The sequence below is a fragment of the Loxodonta africana genome, chromosome 11, assembly GCF_030014295.1.
Source record: "Loxodonta africana isolate mLoxAfr1 chromosome 11, mLoxAfr1.hap2, whole genome shotgun sequence".
NCBI lineage: Eukaryota > Metazoa > Chordata > Mammalia > Proboscidea > Elephantidae > Loxodonta > Loxodonta africana.
In genome coordinates, this window is record NC_087352.1 from 105,811,852 (window position 1) to 105,835,549 (window position 23,698).

Genomic DNA, 23,698 nt, shown 5'->3' on the forward strand with positions numbered 1-23,698 from the left:
CCCTGGCTAAGACTTCCAACACGATGTTGAATAAGAGCGGTGATAAAGGGCATCCTTGTCTGGTTCCCGTTCTCAAGGGAAATGCTTTCAGGTTCTCTCCATTTAGAGTGATATTGGCTGTTGGCTTTGCATAGATGCCCTTTATTATGTTGAGGAATTTTCCTTCAATTCCTATTTTGGTGAGAGTTTTTATCATGAATGGGTGTTGGACTTTGTCAAATGCCTTTTCTGCATCAATTGATAAGATCATGTGGTTTTTGTCTTTTGATTTATTTATGTGATGGATTACATTAATGGTTTTTCTGATATTAAACCAGCCTTGCATACCTGGTATAAATCCCACTTGATCAGGGTGAATTATTTTTTTGATGTGTCGTTGGATTCTATTGGCTAGAATTTTGTTGAGGATTTTTGCATCAATGTTCATGAGGGATATAGGTCTATAATTTTCTTTTTTTGTAATGTCTTTACCTGGTTTTGGTATCAGGGAGATGGTGGCTTCATAGAATGAGTTGGGTAGTATTCCGTCATTTTCTATGCTTTGGAATACCTTTAGTAGTAGTGGTGTTAACTCTTCTCTGAAAATTTGGTAGAACTCTGCAGTGAAGCCGTCCGGGCCAGGACTTTTTTTTGTTGGGAGTTTTTTGATTACTGTTTCAATCTCTTTTTTTGTTATGGGTCTATTTAGTTGTTCTACTTCTGAATGTGTTAGTTTAGGTAGGTAGTGTTTTTCCAGGAATTCATCCATTTCTTCTAGGTTTTCAAATTTGTTAGAGTACAATTTTTCATAATAATCTGAAATGATTCTTTTAATTTCATTTGGTTCTGTTGTGATGTGGTCCTTCTCATTTCTTATTCGGGTTATTTGTTTCCTTTCCTGTATTTCTTTAGTCAGTCTAGCCAATGGTTTATCAATTTTGTTAATTTTTTCAGAGAACCAGCTTTTGGCTTTGTTAATTCTTTCGATTGTTTTTCTGTTCTCTAATTCATTTAGTTCAGCTCTAATTTTTATTATTTGTTTTCTTCTGGTGCCTGATGGGTTCTTTTGTTGCTCACTTTCTATTTGTTCAAGTTGTAGGGACAGTTCTCTGATTTTGGCTCTTTCTTCTTTTTGTATGTGTGCATTTATTGATATAAATTGGCCTCTGAGCACTGCTTTTGCTGTGTCCCAGAGGTTTTGATAGGAAGTATTTTCATTCTCGGTGCTTTCTATGAATTTCCTTATTCCCTCCTTGATGTCTTCTATAACCCAGTCTTTTTTCAGGAGGGTGTTGTTCATTTTCCAAGTATTTGATTTCTTTTCCCTCGTTTTTCTGTTATTGATCTCTAGTTTTATTGCCTTGTGGTCTGAGAAGATGCTTTGTAATATTTCGAAGTTTTGGACTCTGCAAAGGTTTGTTTTATGACCTAATATGTGGTCTATTCTAGAGAATGTTCCATGTGCGCTGGAAAAAAAAGTATATTTTGCAGCAGTTGGGTGGAGAGTTCTGTATAAGTCAATGAGGTCAAGTTGGTTGATTGTTGTAATTAGATCTTCCGTGTCTCTGTTGAGCTTCTTACTGGATGTCCTGTCCTTCTCCGAAAGTGGTGTGTTGAAGTCTCCTACTATAATTGTGGAGGTATCTATCTCGCTTTTCAGTTCTGTTAAAATTTGATTTATGTATCTTGCAGCCCTGTCATTGGGTGCGTAAATATTTAATATGGTTATGTCTTCCTGATCAATTGTCCCTTTTATCATTATATAGTGTCCTTCTTTATCCTTTGTGGTGGATTTAAGTCTAAAGTCTATTTTGTCAGAAATTAATATTGCTACTCCTCTTCTTTTTTGCTTATTGTTTGCTTGATATACTTTTTTCCATCCTTTGAGTTTTAGTTTGTTTGTGTCTCTAAGTTTAAGGTGTGTCTCTTGTAGGCAGCATATAGATGGGTCGTGTTTCTTTATCCAGTCTGTGACTCTCTGTCTCTTTATTGGTGCATTTAGTCCATTTACATTCAGGGTAATTATAGATAAATAAGTTTTTAGTGCTGTCATTTTGATGCCTTTTTATGTGTGTTGTTGACAATTTCATTTTTCCACATACTTTTTTGTGCTGAGGCGTTTTTCTTAGTAAATTGTGAGATCCTCATTTTCATAGTGTTTGACTTTATGTTAGTTGAGTCGTTACGTTTTTCTTGGCTTTTATCTTGAGTTATAGAGTTGTTATACCTTTTTGTGGTTACCTCATTATATACCCCTATTTTACTAAGTAAAAACCTAACTTGTATTGTCCTATATCGCCTTGTATCACTCTCCATATGGCAGTTCAATGCCTCCTGTATTTAGTCCCTCTTTTTGATTATTGTGATCTTTTACCTATTGACTTCCATGATTCCCTGTTATGTGTATTTTTTTTTTTTAATTAATCTTAATTTGTTTGTTTTTGTGATTTCCCTATTTGAGTTGATATCAGGACGTTCTGTTTTGTGACCTTGTGTTGTGCTGATATCTGATATTATTGGTTCTGTGACCAAACAATATCCTTTAGTATTTCTTGTAGCTTTGGTTTGGTTTTTGCAAATTCTCTAAACTTGTATTTGTCTGTAAATATCTTAATTTCGCCTTCATATTTCAGAGAGAGTTTTGCTGGATATATGATCCTTGGTTGGCAGTTTTTCTCCTTCAGTGTTCTGTATATGTCGTCCCATTCCCTTCTTGCCTGCATGGTTTCTGCTGAGTAGTCAGAACATATTCTTATTGATTCTCCCTTGAAGGAAACCTTTCTTTTCTCCCTGGCTGCTTTTAAAATTTTCTGTTTATCTTTGGTTTTGGTGAGTTTGATGATAATATGTCTTGGTGTTTTTCTTTTTGTATCAATCTTAAATGGGGTTCGATGAGCATCTTGGATAGATATCCTTTCGTCTTTCATGATGTCAGGGAAGTTTTCTGTCAGAAGTTCTTCAACTATTTTCTCTGTGTTTTCTGTCCCCCCTCCCTGTTCTGGGACTCCAATCACCCGCAGGTTATCCTTCTTGATAGAGTCCCACATAATTCTTAGGGTTTCTTCATTTTTTTTAATTCTTTTATCTGATTTTTTTTCAGCTATGTTGGTGTTGATTCCCTGGTCCTCCAGATGTCCCAGTCTGCATTCTAATTGCTCGAGTCTGCTCCTCTGACTTCCTAGTGTGTTGTCTAATTCTGTTATTTTATTGTTAATCTTTTGGATTTCTACATGTTGTCTCTCTATGGATTCTTGCAACTTATTAATTTTTCCACTATGTTCTTGAATAATCTTTTTGAGTTCTTCAACAGTTTTATCAGTGTGTTCCTTGGCTTTTTCTGCAGATATCCTAATTTCATTTGTGATATCATTAAGCATTCTGTAAATTAGTTTTTTATATTCTGTATCTGATAATTCCAAAATTGTATCTTCATTTGGGAAAGATTTTGATTCTTTTGTTTGGGGGGTTGGAGGAGCTGTTACGGTCTGCTTCTTTAAGTGGTTTGATATGGATTGTTGTCTCCGCGCCATCACTGGGAAACTAGTTTTTCCAGAAAATCCGCTAAAAAAAAACTGCAGTCAGATCCCTATCAGAGTTCTCCCTCTGGCTCAGGCTATTCAGATGTTAATGAAGCCGCCTGGGGAGGGTGGGGGAGGGAACAGAGAGATAGGAGAGTAGCACCTCAGAATATAGCCAGAGTTGCTTGTCTTGCTTGGAATGACTGTTATATCTGAGATTCCCGCGGGCGCGTCGCCTATGTGTGCTGGCTGTGTGGAGATTGCCCCCAGGGGGTCTGGCCCGCTGGAGTCACGGTCAGATCCTCCGCTTCCAGCCCCACGCCCAGCGTCAAGGCTCCCCTACTGGGACGGTGCACTCTCAACTCCAAAATCAGTCGCTGCCTCCCGGGGACTTCTCGTCTCTCCAGCCGTGTGGCCGTGCCGCCCCCGTGAACCAGGTGGGCCCCCTCCCGGGGTTAGTTCAGATGGGTGGAGTAGCTCCCCGTGCTTGTGCCGCGACCGAGTGTCCCGGCTGGAACGCTGTTCTCCCCACTCCAATACCAGTCGCTGCCTCCCGGGGACTTCTCCTACCGGCTGCGTCCCACGCCGCCCGTGCGACCCGGCTGGTCCCCTTCCCGGGGTTAGTTCAGGGGGTGGAGCAACTCTCCGTGTTTATGGCGTACCTGCGTGCAGTCCAAATCCCTGCGGGACGGTTCTCCGGCTCGGATGCTGCTCTTTCTGCTCCAAGATCAGTCACTGCCTCCCGGGGACTTCTCCTACCGGCTGCGTCCCACGCCGCCCGTGGAACCGGCTGGTCCCCCTCCCGGGGTTAGTTCAGGGGGGTGGAGCAGGTCTCTGTGCTTGTGCCGTACCTGACTGGTACTCTGGCTCCAGGCTCTGGAAACTATCGCTGCTTCCCCATATTAGTTCGTTCTCCGTCTCTAAATCTGTGTTTGTTGTTCAGGGTTCGTAGATTGTTATGTATGTGATCGATTCACTTGTTTTTCCGTGTCTTTGTTGTAAGAGTGATCCGAGGTAACGTCTGCCTAGTCCGCCATCTTGGCTCCAAGATCGTCATTTTTCTTTATGTATTTTCTTTTCATCTTTTTTATTGTTGTTGCTGTTGTATTTGTTGAGTCTTTGTTTTTCATGTTTTTTTTTTTTTTTGATGTGTAGGATTGTTAGTTTCCTTTTTTGTTACCTTAATATTTACATCTATTTTTCTAAGTTTAAGCCAGTCTTTTATTTCTTGAAATCATCGTGCGTTCCTCTCCATATGAAAGTTCTATGGCGTTATTCAGTCACTCTTTTTTGTTTTAATGTTGTCGTCTTTTTACGTATTGACATCTCTGCTTCCCTATTTTTAGTGTTTTAGCTTAGATTTATTTTTGCAACTTCCGTTTCTGGGTTGATATCTGGTTGTCGTGTCCTGTGTTCCAGTCTTGGGTTGTTATCTGATGTTCTTGATTTTCTAACCGGAGAACTCTCTTTTGTATTTTATGTGATTTTCGTTTGGTTTTTACAGATTCCCTGAACTTCTCTTTATCTGGAAATGCCCTAATTTCGCCATCATATTTGAGAGACAGTTTTGCTGGATATATAATTTTTGGCTGACAGTTTTTTTTTCCTTCAGGGCTTTATATATGTCATCCCATTGCCTTCTTGCCTGCATGGTTTCTGCTGAGTAGTCAGAGTTTAGTCTTATTGACTCTCCTTTGTAGATGACTTTTCATTTATCCCTAGCTGCTCTTAAAATTCTCCCTTTATCTTTGGTTTTGGCAAATTTGATTATAATGTGTCTTGCTGACTTTCTTTTGGGATTCGCCTTGCATGGTGTTCAATAAGGTTCTTGGGTAGATAGCTTCTCATCTTTCACAATATCAGGGATGTTTTCTGCCAATAAATCTAAAACAATTCTCTCTATTTTCCTGTGTTTTGGTAATCCAACTTCTTGTAAGTTATTAGTCTTGATAGAGTCCCACATAATTCTCAGGGTTTCTTAATTTTTTTGAATTCTTTTGTCTGATTTTTCCTCAAATAAATTGGTGACAGGTACTTTATCTTCTGTCTCACTGACTTCCATTGCCTTACTTCTGCTCCTGTGACTTTCTGCTGAGTTGTCTAATTCTGAAATTTTATTGTTAATGTTTAGAATTTGTGTTTGCTGTCTCTCTGTGGATTCTTGCAGCCTGTTAAATTTGTTATTATGCTCTTGTACAACCTTATGTTCCTTGTTGTTTTGTCTGTGTGTTCCTTCACTTGGTCTGTGTTCTGCCCTATCTCCTTCCTGATTTCTTGAAGAGTTTTGTATAGTAATCTTCTGAATTCTGCCTCCAGTAATCCAAGATATTATCTTCCTCCTGAAGGTTTCTTGGTTCTTTGTTTTGGTCACTTGTTGAAGCCATCATAGTCTGCCTCTTTATGTGATTCAGTATTGACTGTTGTTGTCAATAAGTTATCATATTTATCTATTTTAGGTTTGCTTACTGTGTCCTAGCTTCTTGTTTTGTTTTGATATGTCCAAATAGGCTGCTCGTGTGAGCTACCTTGGTTATTGGTGTCTTTGAAGCTCTCACATCCTGTCACCAGGTGATTAGAGCTGCTACTATGTATATGAGCCCAGGAGTCCATTTACTTGTGTGGATTCAGCTCAGGTGTACAGGTTGTCAGTCACTGAGTGTGTGGTGCAGGCTCTTACCTACAGTTCTAGATGGGCAGGGCTATGTAGGGGTGTTTGGAACCAGCATGGGTATCTGTCTGCAGTAAGGGGTTATGTGCTGAGCAAGGTAAGGTGCTGATGGCTGCCCCTGAGTGTCAGGGTAGAAGGCATGTCCCTGTTCCCTAGAGCTTATAGGTGGATGGGTTTTGCAGCTGGGCTTTGAACACCCAGTGCTGTTGCCTGTGAGGACTGGGAGGCACCACTTATTCTTGGACCCCTGTTGTGGGTGGCTAGGTGGAGTAGATGGAGCCACCAGTCCTCAGGCCCCTGAGGTGGGTAGGTGAGGACACTGCTTAATGGGCAGGGCTATTTGAAATGTCACGAATATGCCACTCCTCCTTAGCTGTTGCAGTTGAAAATATGCTTCAGGTATATACCCTGTTATACTGAGCTAATCCCGCACGCATCTGTCAGTTTGTCGTACTGGGGGCTTGTGTGTTGCTGTGATGCTAGAAGCTATGCCACCGGTATTCAACTACCCGTAGGGTCACCCATGGTGGGCAGGTTTGAGCTGAGCTTCCAGACTAAGACAAAGTCAGAAGACCCAGCAGTCTACTTCTGAAAAGAATCAGCTAGTGAAAACCTCATAAATAGCAGTGGAACATTGTCTGATATAGTGCCGGAAGATGAGCCCCTCAGGTTCGAGAGCACTCAAAATATAACTGGGGAAGAGCTGTCTTCTCAAAGTAAAATCAACCTTAATGATGTGGCTGGAGTCGACCTTTTGGGACCTTCGTTTGTGGATATGGCATGACTCAAAATGAGAAGACCAAAATCAAAACCAAACCCACTGCCGTCGAGTCAATTCTGACTCATAGCAACCCTATAGGACAGAGTATAACAGCGCCGTAGAGTTTCCAAGGAGCACCTGGTGGATTCGAACTGCTATCCTTTTGGTTAGCAGCCATAGCACTTAACCACTAAGCCACCAGAGTTTCCATCAAAATGAGAAGAAATAGCCGCAAATATCCATTACCAATCAGAACATGGAATATATGAAGTATGAATCTAGGAAAACTGGAAATCATAAATAATGAAATGGAATGCATAAAGATCGGTATCGTAGGCATTAGTGAGCTGAATTGGACTGGTATTGGCCAGTTTGAATTAGACAATCATATGGTCTACTATGCTAGGAATGACAGCTTGAAGAGGAATGGCATTGCATTCGTCATCAAAAAGAACATTTCAAGATTTGTCCTGATGTACAACACTGTCTTAAAAAAAAAAAAAATTTTTTTTTTCTCACAACACTGTCAGTGATAGGATAATATCCATATGCCTATAAGGAAGACCAGTTAATACAATTATTATTCAAATAGATGTACCAACCCCTAAAACTAAAGAAATTGAAGATTTTTACCAACTTCTGCAGTCTGAAATTGATCGAATATGCAGCCAGGATGCACTTATTGGTGATTAGAATGAGGAAGTTGGAAACAAAGAAGAAGGATTGGTAGTTCGAAAATATGGCCTTAGTGATAGAAATGATGCTGGAGATTGCATGATTCAATTTTGCAAGCCCGACGACTTCTTCATTGGTCTTCAACATAAACGGTAACTATACACGTGGACCTCACCAAATGAATTACACAGGAATCAAATCTATTTCTGTGGAAAGAAACGATGGAAAAGTTCAATATCATCAGTCAGAACCAAGGCCAGGGGCTGACTGTGGATCAGGCCATCAATTACTCAAATGCAAGTTCAAGTTGAATCTGAAGAAAATTAGAACAAGTCCACAATAGCCAAAGTACGACCTTGAGTATATCCCACCTGAATTTAGAGACCACCTCAAGAACAGATTTGATGCATTCAACACTAATGACCGAAGACCACACAAGTTGTGGAATGACATCAAGGACACCTTACATGGAGAAAGCAAGAGGTCATTAAAAAGACAGGAGAGGAAGAAAAGACGTAAATGGATGTCAGAAGAGACTCTGAAAGTTGTTCTTGAACGTCGAGTAGCTAAAGCAAAAGGAAAAAAATGATGAAGTAAAAGAGCTGAACAGAAGATTTCAAAGGGAAACTTGAGAAGACAAAGTATGATGACGTGTGCAAAGACCTGGAGATAGAAAACCGAAAGAGAAGAATACGCTCAGCATTTCTCTAACTGAAAGAATTGAAGAAAAAATTTAAGCCTCAAGTTGCAGTATTGACGGATCCTATAGGGAAAATATTAAACTACACAGGAAGCATCAAAAGAAGATGGAAGGAATACACAGAGTCTGTATACCAAAAAAAAAAAAAATTTTTTTTTGTATACCAAAGAGAATTGGTCGACATTCAACCATTTCAGGAGGTAACATATGATCAGGAATCGATGGTACTGAAGGAAGAAGTCCAAGCTGCACTGAAGGCATTGTCAAAAAATAAGGCTCTGGGAATTGACGGAATACCAATGGAGATGTTTCAACAAATAGATGCAGCGCTGGAAGTGCTCGCTTGTCTATGCCAAGAAATTTGGAAGACAGCTACCTGGCCAACTGACTGGAAGAGATCCATAGTTATGCTCATTCCACAGAAAGGTGATCCACAGAATGCCGAAATTATCAGACGTTATCTCATTAATGTCACTCACAAGTTAAATTTTGCTGAAGATAATTCGATAACGGTTGCAGCAGTACATTGGCAGAGAACTGCCAGAAATTCAAGCTGGATTTAGAAGAAGAACATGGAATGAGGGATATCATTGCTGATGTCAGATGCATCTTGGCTGAAAGTAGAGAATACCAGAAAAATGTTTACTGTGTTTTATTGACTATGCAAAGGCATTCTGCTGTGTGGAGCATAACAAATTATGGATAACATTACAAACCATGGGAATTCCAGAACACTTAATTGTGCTTGGGGAACCTGTACACAGACTAAGAGACAGTCATCTGAACAGAACAAGGGGATACTGTATGGTTTGAACTCAGGAAAGGTGTGCATCAGGGTTGTATCCTTTCACCATACTTGCACAATCTGTGTGCTGAGCAAATAATTTGAGAAGCTGGGCTATATGAAGAATGCAGCATCAGGATTGGAAGAAGACTGATTAATAACCTCCTATATGCAGATGACACAACCTAGCTTGCTGAAATTGAAGAGGTCTTGCAGCACTTACAGCCTTCAGTATGGATTACACATCAACATAAAGAAAACAAAAATCCTCACAACTGGACTAGTAAGTAACATCATGATAAATGGAGAAAGTATTGAAGTTGTCAAGGATTTTATTTTATTGGGATCCACAGTCAAAGCCCACGGAAGCAGCAGTCAAGAAATCAAACAACGTATTCCATTGGACAGATCTGCTGCAAAAGTCCTCTGTAAGTGTTGAAAGGTGCAGATGTCACTTTGAAGACTAAGACACCTGACCCAAGTTATGATATTTTCAGTCACCTCATATGCATGCAAAAGCTGAGTGATAAATAAGGAAGGCCAGAAAAGAATTGATCCCTTTGAATTGTGGTATTGGAGAAGAATATTAAATATACTATGGACTGCCAGAAGACTGAATAAATCTCTCTTGGGAGAACTACAGTCATAATGTTCCTTAGAAGCGGGGATGGTGAGACTTTGTCTCATGTCCTCTGGACATGTTATCAGGAGGGACCAATCTCTGGAGGACATCATGCGTGGTAAAGTAGAGGGTCAGGGAAAAAGAACAAGACTCTTGATGAGACGAATTGACACGGTGGCTGCAACATTGTACTCAAACCTAGCAATGAGTATGGTGCAGGACTGGGCAGTGTTTCGTCCTGTTGTATATAGGCTTGCCAAGAGTCACAGTAGACTCAGTGGCACTTAAAAACTGCAGTGTAGCTAGCAGTATTACCTATTTGGTTAAGTTGGCATCCATGCTCACATAATTGTGACCATGTAAATGTAATTGATATTTGAGCTAGGTAGTATAGTTGTATTTCACATTCTTTTATTTTTACCATTTTTATTTCCTTAAAGTTAAAAAAAAAAAAGTTTTTCATTTTCTTAGTTTCCTGCTTATCATCAGCCATCTTCCAACTTCTCAACAGAATTTTTAATTGTCTCCTCAGTTGGGTCAGACACATTAGGTTCATTGCTGTAGAGCGGTGTTTCTTTGAGTGGATCAAAGTCACCTGGAGGTCTTGTTGGAACACAGATGGCTGGGCCCCACCCCCTAATGTCTGATGCAGTAGGCATCACCAATGTCGGGCCCCACAGGACTATAGTGGGACCACCCTGGCTGCTGCGCGGGGCTCTGGAACACTGCAGTGGGACCAGCATTGGTTGTCTGATAGGAACTATTAGAATAGTTCAAGTGAAAAATGGACTGGGATGAGCGAAGAAGATGGCAGAAAGGTTTAATTTTGAAGGTTGAGGTGGCAGGATTTGCTGTTGGATCTGATGTGGGGGGTGAGAGAAAGACAGGAGTCAAGGATTTGGCCCGAAGAACTGGGTAAATGGATTTGCCATTTACCAAGACTGCAGGAGGAGCAGGGAAATCAGGGGCTCTCTGTTCCAGGCACGTAAAGCTTGAATTGCCAGCCAGTGTCGAAGTGGAGAGGTTGAGTTTGGAGTCCGGAGTTCTGGGGAGAGGTTGAGGGTGGAAACGCAAACTCCGAGTCATTGGCATGGGTGGCGGGGCAGAGGGCAGGAAGAATGTGGGGTTGTTGCTGAAGGGCTTTGCCCTAGGATGACCCCAGGTCAAGCTGCGACTTTTCCTCAGAGGATTCCTAAACATCCATCTGTGGAGTTCTCTTCTTTGGGTAGTTCATTTCTCCAGGAAAAGCCCCTTCCTGTCCTGACTGGCTGACAAAGCTGGGCAGCTGAAGGGAGGACAGTGCAGGGGGTGGGGTGGGGGTGGATTTCACCACTTACAGGAACTTCACTTGTGTCCTCTCAGTCCCCACCTCACCTTGCCCTCACTGCTCAGTGGTTCCCAGGACAGTCCTCTGGCTTTGTAGCTCCATGGGGCCCATTAACATTTTTAAACTTTTAGCCAACATATAACAGCACTGAAATAGCATTCCTTTGAGACAACAATAACAAGAGCTGAGTAGCTGGTGGTCTCAGTGTGTCCAGGGCCCCACTACTCTCTGACCTTTGGGTGAGAGGCCAGCTGTCATTTGTCTGAAGTATCATTGTAAGGAAAGTGACATATTACTTATACCCATTTTGCTAACAAAAGCTGCTTGAGAAAAATGGGAAGGAGCACTTTTTTTCAAAGGCATTTGCACCTGCAGCCCTTCTTTTAGCCTCTAGCCCAGCCCTTGGCACACTGGGGAGCTGATCGAGGCCCCCTCTACCCCCATAGTGAGTGGGAACCCTGGACTTTGTGGCCCAGAGATGCTTACTTGCTGAATAAAAGTCCCCACCACCTGTCTATCAGTTTGTTGTACTATGGTGGCTTGTGTGTTGCTATGATGCTAGAAGTTATGCCACTGTTATTTCAAATACCAGCAGAATCATCCATGGTGAACAAGTTTGAGTAGAGTTTCCAGACTAAGACAGACTAGGAAGAAAGGCTTGCTAATCTACTTCTGAAAATTGCCCAGTGAAAACCCTGTCGATTACAACATAGTAATATTAATGGTCGTGAAGATGGTGCAGGACCAGGGACCATTTCATGCTGTGATAGATGGGGTTGCCATGAATCTGTGGCCACTAACAACAGCAAACCAAATGAAGTGCTAGTTAGTAGAGATTATATCTCTTGGGTCAAGGGTAGAGGGTAGGCTGAAATCTCACCACTTAGCCTAGCGGATGAAAACACTGCTCATGAGTCCCAGTCCCCTCCTCGGAGCCTTAGTAGTCAGGCAGTGGAAGCACTGAAATGGAGACTTGGAGAAGGAAAACGGGAGTTGTTTTTTTTTTTTCTTTTTATTAACTTTTATTGAGGTCCAAGTGAACGTTTACAAATCAAGTCAGACTGTCACATATAAGTTTATATACACCTTACTCCGTACTCCCACTTGCTCTCCCCCTAATGAGTCAGCCCTTCCAGTCTCTCCTTTCGTGACAATTATGCCAGCTTCCAACTCTCTCTATCCTCCCATCCCCCCTCCAGACAGGAGATGCCAACACAGTCTCAAGTGTCCACCTGATATAATTAGCTCACTCTTCATCAGCATCTCTCTCCTACCCACTGTCCAGTCCATTTCATGTCTGATGAGTTGTCTTCGGAAATGGTTCCTGTCTTGTGCCAACAGAAGGTTTGGGGACCATGACCGCCGGGATTCCCCTAGTCTCAGTCAGACCACTAAGTATGGTCTTTTTATGAGAATTTGGGGTCTGCATCCCACTGATCTCCTGCTCCCTCAGGGGTTCTCTGTTGTGCTCCCTGTCAGGGCAGTCATCGATTGTGGCCGGGCACCAACTAGTTCTTCTGGTCTCAGGATGATGTAGGTCTCTGGTTCATGTGGCCCTTTCTGTCTCTTGGGCTCTTAGTTATCGTGTGACCTTGGTGTTCTTCATTCTCCTTTGCTCCAGGTGAGTTGAGACCAATTGATGCATCTTAGATGGCCACTTGTTAGCATTTAAGACCCCAGACGCCACATTTCAGAGTGGGATGCAGAATGTTTTCATAATAGAATTATTTTGCCAATTGACTTAGAAGTCCCCTTAAACCATGGTCCCCAAACCTCCGCCCTTGCTCCACTGACCTTTGAAGCATTCAGTTTATCCCGGAAACTTCTTTGCTTTTGGTCCAGTTCAGTTGAGCTGACCTTCCGTGTATTGAGTATTGTCCTTCCCTTCACCTAAAGCAGTTCTTATCTACTAACTAATCAGTAAATAACCCTCTCCCACCCTCCCTCCCTCCCCCCCCCGCCGTAACCACAAAAGTATGTGTTCTTTTCAGTTTATACTATTTCTCGAGATCTTATAATAGTGGTCTTGTACAATATTTGTCCTTTTGCCTCTGACTAATTTCGCTCAGCATAATGCCTTCCAGGTTCCTCCATGTTATGAAATGTTTCACAGATTCGTCACTGTTCTTTATTGATGCGTAGTATTCCATTGTGTGAATATACCACAATTTATTTACCCATTCATCCACTGATGGACACATTGGTTGCTTCCAGCTTTTTGCTATTGTAAACAGAGCTGCAATAAACATGGGTGTGCGTATATCTGTTTGTGTGAAGGCTCTTATTTCTCTAGGGTATATTCCGAGGAGTGGGATTTCTGGGTTGTATGGTAGTTCTATTTCTAACTGTTTAAGATAACGCCAGATAAATTTCCAAAGTGGTTGTACCATTTGACATTCCCACCAGCAGTGTATAAGAGTTCCAATCTCTCCGCAGCCTCTCCAACATTTATTGTTTTGTGTTTTTTGGATTAATGCCAGCCTTGTTGGGGTGAGATGGAATCTCATCGTAGTTTTAATTTGCATTTCTCTAATGGCTAATGATCGAGAGCACTTTCTCATGTATCTTTTAGCTGCCTGAATATCTTCTTTAGTGAAATGTGTATTCATATCCTTTGCCCACTTCTTGATTGGGTTGTTTGTCTGGAAAAGGGGAGTTTTTGAGTCCAGGTTCTTCTCTCTCTTCTGGCCTCATGTTGGGCCTGAACCTCAGGCTGGCCTGGTTTGCACCTTTCTGCTGTGCAACGTGAGGGAAGATTTCAGCCAAGAGACGGCTTTATGCCAGTGTAGTTCCTCTGTCCACCATCCCATCCCAACTGCAGGGGTAAGGGGCAGTGTCTCAGCCCCTGGGTCATTCATTCAGAGGCAGTAAGAGTTCCAGGAGGCCTATCTGCAGACCGGCCCCAGGCCACAGGCAAATCAGTGCTCCTAATATGATGATGCAGTCTTATGGGAGAGGCCTCTCTGGGGCCTCAGGGATTGGGAAGGCTTCCTGGGAGAAGTCATACCTGAGCTGTATCTTAAGCAGGCATCAGCCAAAAGAATTGGGAAGAGAAGGGTCCAAAGCAAAGAAAGGAAAATATGAAAACAGTATGATGTGAAATAGAATGCAGCACCAAGGAACCGCAAGAAGTCGATTTTGGCTGAAGCTTAAGGCGGAAGAGGAGGGTCAGGTTCCAGGGTGGAAGAAGTTGGGGACATGGAGTAGGGTTGTGGATGGGAAGTCATATCCAGGACTGACCTAGGAGGAGGTACTAAGTGACTGATTAATTGTAAGTTGAGGTGGACTCAGTGGAATTGTAAGCGGAGGGTGAAGGAGACCTGGGAATAAAGAACATCTTTTGGGGCCTGGCTTGGGCAACTCAGTGAATTTCATTGCATTAGAAAGAAATCGGAATTGGAGATGGGAGTGTGGAGTCCCTCAGTCCTGGTAGCTGCAGTCATGGAGGAGTCGGTTTAACTTAGCGATTGAGAATTTGGACTCTGTAGCCAGATTACCTGCATTAGAATCCTTTTCCCTGCACTTCCTAGCTGTAAGACCTTGGTAAACTTTCTGAATTTCTTAAAATGAGATTACTAATTACTATAAAATGGTGAGAGTAGTAGTACCTGTCTAACTTCAGGGATGATGATGAGAATCAAGATCTGCCCAAGGCTGATCCCTGTGAGGTGGAGGTCAGACATACTTCCAGTCTCCAACCTTCTTACCAGTTCTGACACCAGCCATCCCTCCCATGGCACTCTCCACTTGTCTTCTGGCTTTGGTAACCTGTTGCATTGGCCACACAGAACTCACAGATCATTCTTACAGTTAAGTGGTTTGTTAAGGAACAGGATATAACTCAGAATCAGGGAGCAGGATAGCTCTCTCAGCTCTTCTTGACCATGAGGACAGGCTCCTCTCGGCCCCCTGAGGGCAGGCTCTTTTCAGCTCCCTTAGGACAGGCTCCAGGTGGCCCTGCCGTCTGTCATCACCAACTCTGCTGCTTGGCCCTTTACAGGCCAGTCGCTGCCTTCACTGTTACAGCCCTTGATCTATGTTACAGCTCATTTAGGAGGTTCCTTTCCTCTTTTCTCTGTGTCTTTCTTCCTGCCTCTTTCTGTCTCTAAAATCTTCTGTGGGGCTGGCTGCTTAAATATACAAACTCCTTGTCACTATTAAGGCATGGCACTCCCACCAGGGCCATGAACTGACCAATCCCCGCTCCGTAGGCCACAGACACTTCATATGCATAGTAGATTACAACTAACCTCATTTGCATAGTCTATTGACCAATCCCTTTAAGGTGCATACCTATCACAGGGCAGGCTGCAGTGCAGCACTAGACAAAAGGTATTAAAACCGAGTTGTTTACAACTTGCACAGGAAATGTCAGTCAACCTGGACAAAAGTACAAACCCTCTGGGGTAGAAAACTAGAGCAAAGGTAACTCCTCAGGGTTTAGGGAAAAAATCTCTCTCTCTCAAGCTGTTTTTCCAAAGAACCAAGGCAGAGGCCACATAAAGGAACTCATTTCACCACAGTTACCCTCAGAATTCTTGTGAGGATTAAGTAAGTTGGCATGTGTGAACTGCCTAGAACAGTGCTGGAACATAGTGAGCCTCAGTAAGTGCGAGCATCACTGTTGGTGGTAAAGGTGATGATGGTGAAGTAAATGAGACCCCCAGGGAGCGTGACCCTAGAGGACTTCAAGGACTAGTCTGAGGGAGAAAAGCCCAAAGAGCAGCCAGAGAGGTGGGGGAGAGCGAGTAGAGGAGGACCATGGTCATAAAAGCATTCTCTGTCATCTCACCCTCCCTCCAGGGGTTTTATGGGTGGGAATAGAGTGGGCTGAGGAGTGATGAGAGCTTAGAAAGTAGAGACAGCAGTTCTGAAGAAACTTAGCCATGAATATAAGAGGGAGAAGTGATGTTTAACGTTAAAGAGACTTGAGCTTACTGGCTTATGGACCCAGGAAAACTTGGGGGACCATAGAACCACCAACTTCCCCTCCTCTTTTCCATGGTTAAGGTTGTATGGTGACTTGTGATACATTGATACATGTCAACTGCTAACCATGTGTGCTCTGTGATAGCCTCATTATTGTGTGGTGTCTGATGAAGGCTGTGGGCTTGGTTGACTGCCGCATTCACTGGTATTCAAAGAAGTCTATCATGTTGGCTCAGCCTAGACCATATGGGAGTCTCCTCAGACTGTGCTCTGAGAGCCACACTCTGGCACTGTCCTTCGTGAGCCCTGCCTTGTGAGTAACTGTGCAGAGTCCAGGTTTTAAAGCACACAAGGGTGACTCCATGGTGATGGACGATAACGTTGTGTGGCGGACTTGGGGACAGTGTCACAAACCAAGATACTGGGCAGATAAGAAAAAGGCCCTTGGACATGCTCAAGAATATGTGGGCTTCTGATGCCTTTGAAGCTGAAGCTGATGTTATCCTCTTCTTTTGAATCCTAAGTTCAGGCTTTAGTGACTTAAGGCCTGTGTTTACCATGTCACACATTAATAGAATGTTGTTTGGAGGCAGATACTCAGGCAGGTCTGGAAGGTGCATAGTTAGTGAGTAGCTGAAAAGCATTAATCAAAAAAACAACAATATGGACTAGCTCATTCCCCTGGGTGGCACAAATGGTTAAGCACTCGGCTACTAACCGGAAGGTTAGCTGTTCAAACACACAGAGGCATCTCGAAAGAAAGGCCTGGCAACCTGCCTCGAAAGGTCACAGCCATGATAAACCCTATGGAGCACAGTTCTACTCTGCACACATGGGTCAACATGAGTTGTAATCGACTCAGCTGCAACTAGCATTTTAGTTTAAGACTGAGAGAAGATAATTGGTAAAGACATCAGCAGGTGATTCACCTGGCAGCCCACTGACCATCCCACAGTGAATGCTAATATGGCTAAAGGGCATCTGGTTAAGTTTAGTATTTACTATTTAAAGTACAGTAGTTTATTGAGAACACTCTGTCACCACTCAATAGGGGAATGTATGAATTAAATTTTTCTTAACCTAATATTTTGGCATCCTGATTGAGATCTATACATTATGTATATGATAGGTTGTTGGGCCTTTTTGGTCTTAAGTCATTAAATTTTGTCAGATACGTGCTTTCCCAAATAGCTACGTAGGCCCCTGTTGTTAGGTGTTGGTTCCAATTCATAGCGACCCTGTGTTCAGGAGAACGGAACGCCGTCTGACCCTGCGCCATGCTTTCCCAAATAGCTACGTAGGCCCCTGTTGTTAGGTGTTGGTTCCAATTCATAGCGACCCTGTGTTCAGGAGAACGGAACGCCGTCTGACCCTGCGCCGTGCTTTCCCAAATAGCTACGTAGGCCCCTGTTGTTAGGTGTTGGTTCCAATTCATAGCGACCCTGTGTTCAGGAGAACAAAACGCCGTCTGACCCTGCGCCGTCCTCACGGTCGTTGCTGTGCTTGAGCCTGTCGTTGCAGCCACTGTGTCAGCCCATCTCTCTGCGGCCTGTCGTTGCAGCCACTGTGTCAGCTCATCTCTCTGCGGCCTGTCGTTGCAGCCACTGTGTCAGCCCATCTCTCTGCGGCCTGTCGTTGCAGCCACTGTGTCAGCCCATCTCTCTGCGGCCTGTCGTTGCAGCCACTGTGTCAGCCCATCTCTCTGCGGCCTGTCGTTGCAGCCACTGTGTCAGCCCATCTCTCTGAGGCCTGTCGTTGCAGCCACTGTGTCAGCCCATCTCTCTGAGGCCTGTCGTTGCAGCCACTGTGTCAGCCCATCTCTCTGAGGCCTGTGTGTGTATATAAATCACTTTGTGTATCAAGTCCTTTACCTACATTGCTCATTTAATTGTTACAGCAACCCCAGGTCTCAGATACTATTTTTATTACAGACGAGGACACCGAGGCTCAGAGAAGCTAAGTGGCTCCACTGAGGCCTTCCAGTGGGATTCAAATTCAGGCCTATCTGATTCTAAAGTGTAGGTTTATCCTCTCTATTCCCTATTGATGTTATAAAATTAGAATTACATTTTAAACACGAAAATTTTTCACACGTATTTTCTTCATGAAGGAGAACTACAGGGTCTTCAACAAGTTTTTTGAGATGAGCTGACTGTTATAACTCCTTCTTGATGGCAGGTCGCTAATTATACACCTTTCCATGTGTGGAAACCCATATGGTAGATTTGGTAAAGTCCCGTGACGATGCACATTGCTGCTGTGGGCCAGCAGTCTTCCTGCTCCGCGTGGCGTGGAGGTGGGAGGGGGCGGGGGAGTCTGGACTACAGAGATGAAGGCAGAGCACCTGCCCTCAAGAAGCGGGCAGTCTGGTGGACAAGGCAGGACAGGGGCCTGTAGTCACAAAATACTGTGGTACGTGTAGTTGCCAAAGGGTGCATTTGGTGCCATGGGAACCATGGGCCAGGAGAAGGGCCCAAGCGGCTGGATGGGTGACAGAGGGACACACAAGACGGTGTCCTGGAGGAAACCTGCTGGAGTTGTGTCCTCCAGGACAGATGCACAGGAATTGATCAGGGGCATCATTCCAGGCAGAAGATACAGGGATGAGAAGAAGGACATCTGACAGTCATTGAGCGTGGGGTGGGGGCATGGGCCCAGGCAGGAAGAGAAGCCAAGGGCCGACCAGGTGGGTCTGCCACTTTCCCGGCAGGCCCGCTGAGCCCAGGGAAGGTTGCGCAGTGGAGTGCCGTGGGGTCTTTCTCCTGGAGAGGCCACTCTGCTCAGAAGGAATGAGGCAGAGGCCAGCACAGCATTTGGAGGTCATTGCAGCAATCCCAGCAGGAAGTGAGTGACCACAGGGAACGGGAAGGGCGACATAGTCTGGGAAAATTAATCAGAAATAAAATCTAACTGTCTTGGCGTGTCACTAGGTGTGGGCGACTTGTGAGAAGGAGGAGCTGAGAGTGATGCCAGGCTCCTGGTTAGGCATCTGAACAGATGATAACGCCAGGGCCCGAAGGGAAAGAAGCCAGCTGAGAGAGGCCTGGCTACACATGCTGCATTGGAGGTGGTCGGAGGAAGGAGACGTGGAGGCCCTGGGTGTGGTGTCTACAGCAAGAGGAGACGGGGGGAGTGTGGCTTTGGCTAGCCACAGGCCAGAAAGGCTGTCCTGCCATTCAGGGTCACAGACTTTCTTGTGACGCACACTCACAAAGAAAACAATAACAGCAACAATAGTAACAAATGTTGATAAAAACAAAGAGAAGAAAAATTAGCTTTAAAAAAGAACATGGTCCAACATACTGCTTCCGAATCTCTCTCTTCACGTCTTTCTGTTATTTATAGTCAGGGGCTCTGTCCCTGCCCTAAAATACGCCCAGATTACATCAGATGTCCTCCAGATGGCCCACGTGGTCTCCTGAGGCCCCTATCCCGTCAATATACTAGAGTTTTTGTATTTTGGATCCGGAAAAACAGTTGCTAGGTTAGATATGCTTACGAAGAGGGCTTGTTAAAAGTCTTTTTAGATTTTAGTTAAATATAAGCCCAGTGTGCAACTGCCCAGAAATCTTCATTCATTCTTTCCTTCAACAAATGCTTACGGAGCTCCACCAATATGGTGGCCTATATTGTCTACAGAACCCATCTGTGGGGGTAGGTAGGTCTGGGCATAGGGTAGCTCTGCTTCTTGATTCACCAGGGACCCAGGTTTTCTTTCTCTCTCTCTCTCTCATTGCTCTAGGGTGACCACACCTAGGTGCAAGAGAGACAGAGGAGCAGACTCTTCATGGTGGCCACGTGGCTGGCTAAAACGTAGGGGTTCTGTTCCTAGAGGGAAGATGGGAGACTAGATATTTGGAGTAAAATTGTCTTTGCTGCAAGGCCAAATCTCAAAGGCTATTGTATGCCACCTCCAGGATTTTTTGTTTTATCCTGATAGTGATAGGGAGCCACTAAAGTGTCTTCTGCTGGGAGGATACACGATGAAGGTGAGTGTTTTGAAAGCTTACTCTGGACTTTGTGGGGAGTGGATTTGGATTCCATAAAGGAGATCTTGCCTGACTTCAGGAGGTAGAATTAATAGATGGAGGCTAGAGGATGACAGAGTTCAAGCACATCTTAATGAGACAATTAAAAAAAAAAAACAAGCAAAACAAAACAAAAAACAAGTGGTCTGTATTTGCACAAACATTAGTTGATGCAGTTGGGAAAATGTTGTAGGATCTATTCAAGCAGTCTAATGTGAATTTGATTCATTCATTCAAAGAATCGTGTGTGCCTGATCACCATGAGGTATGATCCTAGATGCTATGGGTACGGCAGTGAGCAAGGAAAGGCTCCTAGAGCTCATGCTTCAGTGTGGAGAGGTGTGTAGCCAATAAACAAACAGATCACAAAATGGTTTCAGATAGTGATAAGTTCCAGACAAAAATGTCAAGTTCCTGAGGCATAGCAAACAAGGTTAGGGTCAGTGGGGCTGCTGGAGTGGCTTAAGGGGGGTGAGCATGGAGTGAGTTGTGGAAGATGAAACTGGAGGGGCTGGCAAGGGCCTGGTCATGTAAGATTTGGGGTTTTGTCTTAAGATCCTGTAAAAATGGCATGAGGGTGGTATCTGATTGCCTCAAACTTCACAAGGGGTAAGGAGAATCAAGATCAACAGCCCAAGGCTGATTCCTGTGAGGCAGAGGTCAGATATGCCTCCTCTCTCTGCCATCTTTACCAATTATGACACCAACTGGCCTTCCCATGGCACTCTACTTTTCTGCTGGGCTTGATAATTCCTTGTAATGGCCAAACAGAACTCACAGGCAATACTCATGGTTATGGGGTTTATTAGGGAAGTTACAGATTACAGTTCAGGTTCAGGAACACCCAGGATACAGTTGTTCCATCAGGACAGCTCCTTCCCAGTCAGCATGCCTGTCTCTAGCCCTGGGCCTCTACGCTGCTGAGGCAAGTGTTACAAAGCTCTTTTAGCTCTGCCAATAAGTGTGCCCCCAAGACGCTGCACTTCACCAGTAAGCCTCCTGCCCAAAGGCACTCAGCTTTCTTGCTGTGGGGGCTGGGAAGCCCACTGTGCCATCTCCTGCTGGTCTCTCCTGCCACAGTTGCTCTGTCACAGCTTCTTGCTGTGTGTTACAGCACTTTCTCTCTCAGTGTCCTGATTCCAGGAGCTTCTCAGCACAGGGATCCAGGGTCCTTGCACTCCGCTCTTGGCTATTCTTCCTTGGCGGTGATAAGATCTTCTTCTTCCACCTCTCAGATTACTCATTTTAAGCCTAATGGGATGGCAAAACTGACCAATCCCCTCAGTAGGGTTCCATTTACTTTATTAGCATGGTCCCACCCAATCATTTGGGGGGAGTTACAAGACCATGGTGAGAAAGGCCACACAAAAGTGATTAATCACACTGCAGAGCCACAGGAAGCCATTGGGTACCTTTAAGCAGCAATGGAATTGGAGCTGATCAGTGTTTACAGATCGCCCATCCAGCTCTGCATAGAGAATAGGTCGCAGAGGCTACAAGGGTGGATGGCTAGAATACATGACCTTTATTGTAAGGATGCTTCCCATCTGGGGCACAACAAGTGTAAACAAAGGCCTGTCTTCTCAGCAGTGTTCTTCAAAGTGGAGTCCAAGCACTCCCCTGATGGTGAGGTCCTGGGCCCATTTCAGACCTGCTGAGTAAGAACAGCCCTGTCTCCTGACATCCTTTCTCCCTGGTATTGAGAGCCTGCTTCAACACCCCTGCTACTCAGGTGTGGTCCTTGGCCTCAGTATCTGCACAGAGTGGGTTAGAGATGCACAGTCTCAGACCATACCCAGACTTCCTCCATCACAATGTGTTCTATAACAAGGTATGTTAGGGTTTGAGAAGGCCAGTGACACACACCTGGTCGGGGCGTTTCCCGCCCTCTCTCTAACCATACACACGCACACTCTCACATGCACACACACATACATGCATGCACACTCATGCTGAGTTGCTTCACAAGGTGCATGGTCAGTGCCAGTGGTCTGTGGACAGGAAGTTTGGGCTAGCTCAGAAGTTAGAGATTCCTGGAGGAGAGGGCAGGTGTGACATGAGCTAGATACTGAGTTTGAAATCAGTAAACAAGGAACCTGTAGAGATACATTTGGTGGGAGACTGCTCTTTGCAAATTGAAAATTAGTCTGACAGTGAAGGGCAGGATATTGCAAATAAAAGAAGCAGGAAGACCCTCAGTAGCAGACGTGGTGGCAGAGAGCTCTATGTGGCGGTCACCTTCAGTGCATAGTGCTTATTTTGTGTATTATTCCTTACACTCCATGTTCTCCATAATAAATATCTGTTATTTTTGTAACCGAGATGAAAAAAGCAAAACTCCTGTCTAGGCTCAGGGGTAGATGGCCTGGCACTGGATGGGCAGTGAGTTTAGAGGAAGCGGCCACCGTGAGAAGCATGAAGAGAGGCCACCGGATGCCGAGGGCAACTCCTGCTTATTCCTTAAAATTCCGTGTAAGCATCATCTCCTGCTGGAAGTCCTCCGGGTGAATGTCCTTCACCCACCCCCTTGGGCCTCATTAGCACGTAGCCTGGTGCCTGGCATTAAAGGCACTCTCAGATGCCGTCAAAGGCTGAAGGGTGCTGTAAATGGGTAGCCAGGTGATTGGTGCTGCTTCGAGGGAGGACAGGGTTCTGAGTGGTAGCCCATTTGGGAGGAAAGGTCCAAAGGTGTTTTTAGGTGTTGTGAGTTTGTCATCATGGCAGGCAGCATCTCATTGTTAAAGCAGACAGAAGAAGAAAGGCCGGGGCTGGGAACGGAGATGGCCTTTTATTTCACAGGACTGGAACTGATCCCAGTCTGCAGTGTCGTGTGACTGATCAACCACTCTATGCCATTTGTGCTCAGCGCTCAGGCTACCAGGGGCTCCTGGAATGAGATTAGGTTGGGTGGGTGGACTTGAGGTCTGGCTCAGTCCTGCTCCTGCCGCATCTTTTGGCCATGGTGGGTTTAGACTGGATGTGTTGGCACGGGTATCTGGCACCTCTGCGGAACCTGCACCTAAGCTCAGCCCAGGCGCTGCCTGGAGCTACTTGGCATCAAAGCTAGCTCACTTGCTCGTTAGCAATGCCCTGACCCAGATCAGGAGTGTGAGCCAGCTTCCAGTTCTTGGAATACATCCAAGCTTTCCCAGGTTTCTTAGTTTGGACATTTTTAATCTGAATTCAAGAGCATATCCCATTTCATTTGATTCATAAAGTGAAAACTCATAAATTCAAATTCATGGAATTATATGGGGCAAAGCTGTGTTACATTTTCTTACTCCATTCAGGAAATTTCTATAAATGAAGCTTCATGCTCTTCGGTAGGAAAAAATAACTTCAAATGGTGAGACTCTCTTGTGCAAAGAATAGTGGTTGGGTAAGAGGACCAGTAGGCATCGAACAGGGAGTCTTAGGTGTGACATCGGCCTGGCGGATCTGTCGAGAATGGCAGAAGTCAGTGGGCACAGACCACGCCCTCTGCCTGCCCCACACTGACTCCAGAGTGGGCCTCAAATGGGTCAGTGGGATATTGGAAGTGACCCACCTCCTTACCTTTATTTCAGATCATCAGAAAAGCCCTTACTGAGGAAAAACGTGTCTCAACAAAAACATCAGCTGCAGACCTTGTGACAGAAACAGATCACCTTGTGGAAGATTTAATTATTTCTGAGCTGCGAACTCGGTTTCCTTCGCACAGGTGGGTGT

At 44.4% G+C, this 23,698-nt stretch overlaps 1 protein-coding gene across 9 annotated transcripts in view; it reads left to right on the plus strand.

The window, feature by feature from the left end:
• Nucleotides 1–23,698, plus strand: part of IMPA2 (inositol monophosphatase 2) — a 102,635-nt gene that overhangs the window by 25,160 nt on the left and 53,777 nt on the right. For 4 of the 9 annotated variants that reach the window (XR_010323499.1, XR_010323500.1, XR_010323501.1 and 1 more), the window contains exons 1-2: nucleotides 19,189–22,462; nucleotides 23,557–23,690. Coding sequence is in view for 6 of the 9 variants with exons in the window: in XM_064294741.1 (XP_064150811.1) it covers nucleotides 22,313–22,462; nucleotides 23,557–23,690 (284 nt within the window). In the remaining 3 variants the exon portion in view is untranslated. Of the gene's footprint in view, nucleotides 1–18,636; nucleotides 22,463–23,556; nucleotides 23,691–23,698 lie in introns of those variants that run through there. The other 5 variants (XM_064294743.1, XM_064294740.1, XM_064294742.1 and 2 more) reach the window with 3 other exon arrangements.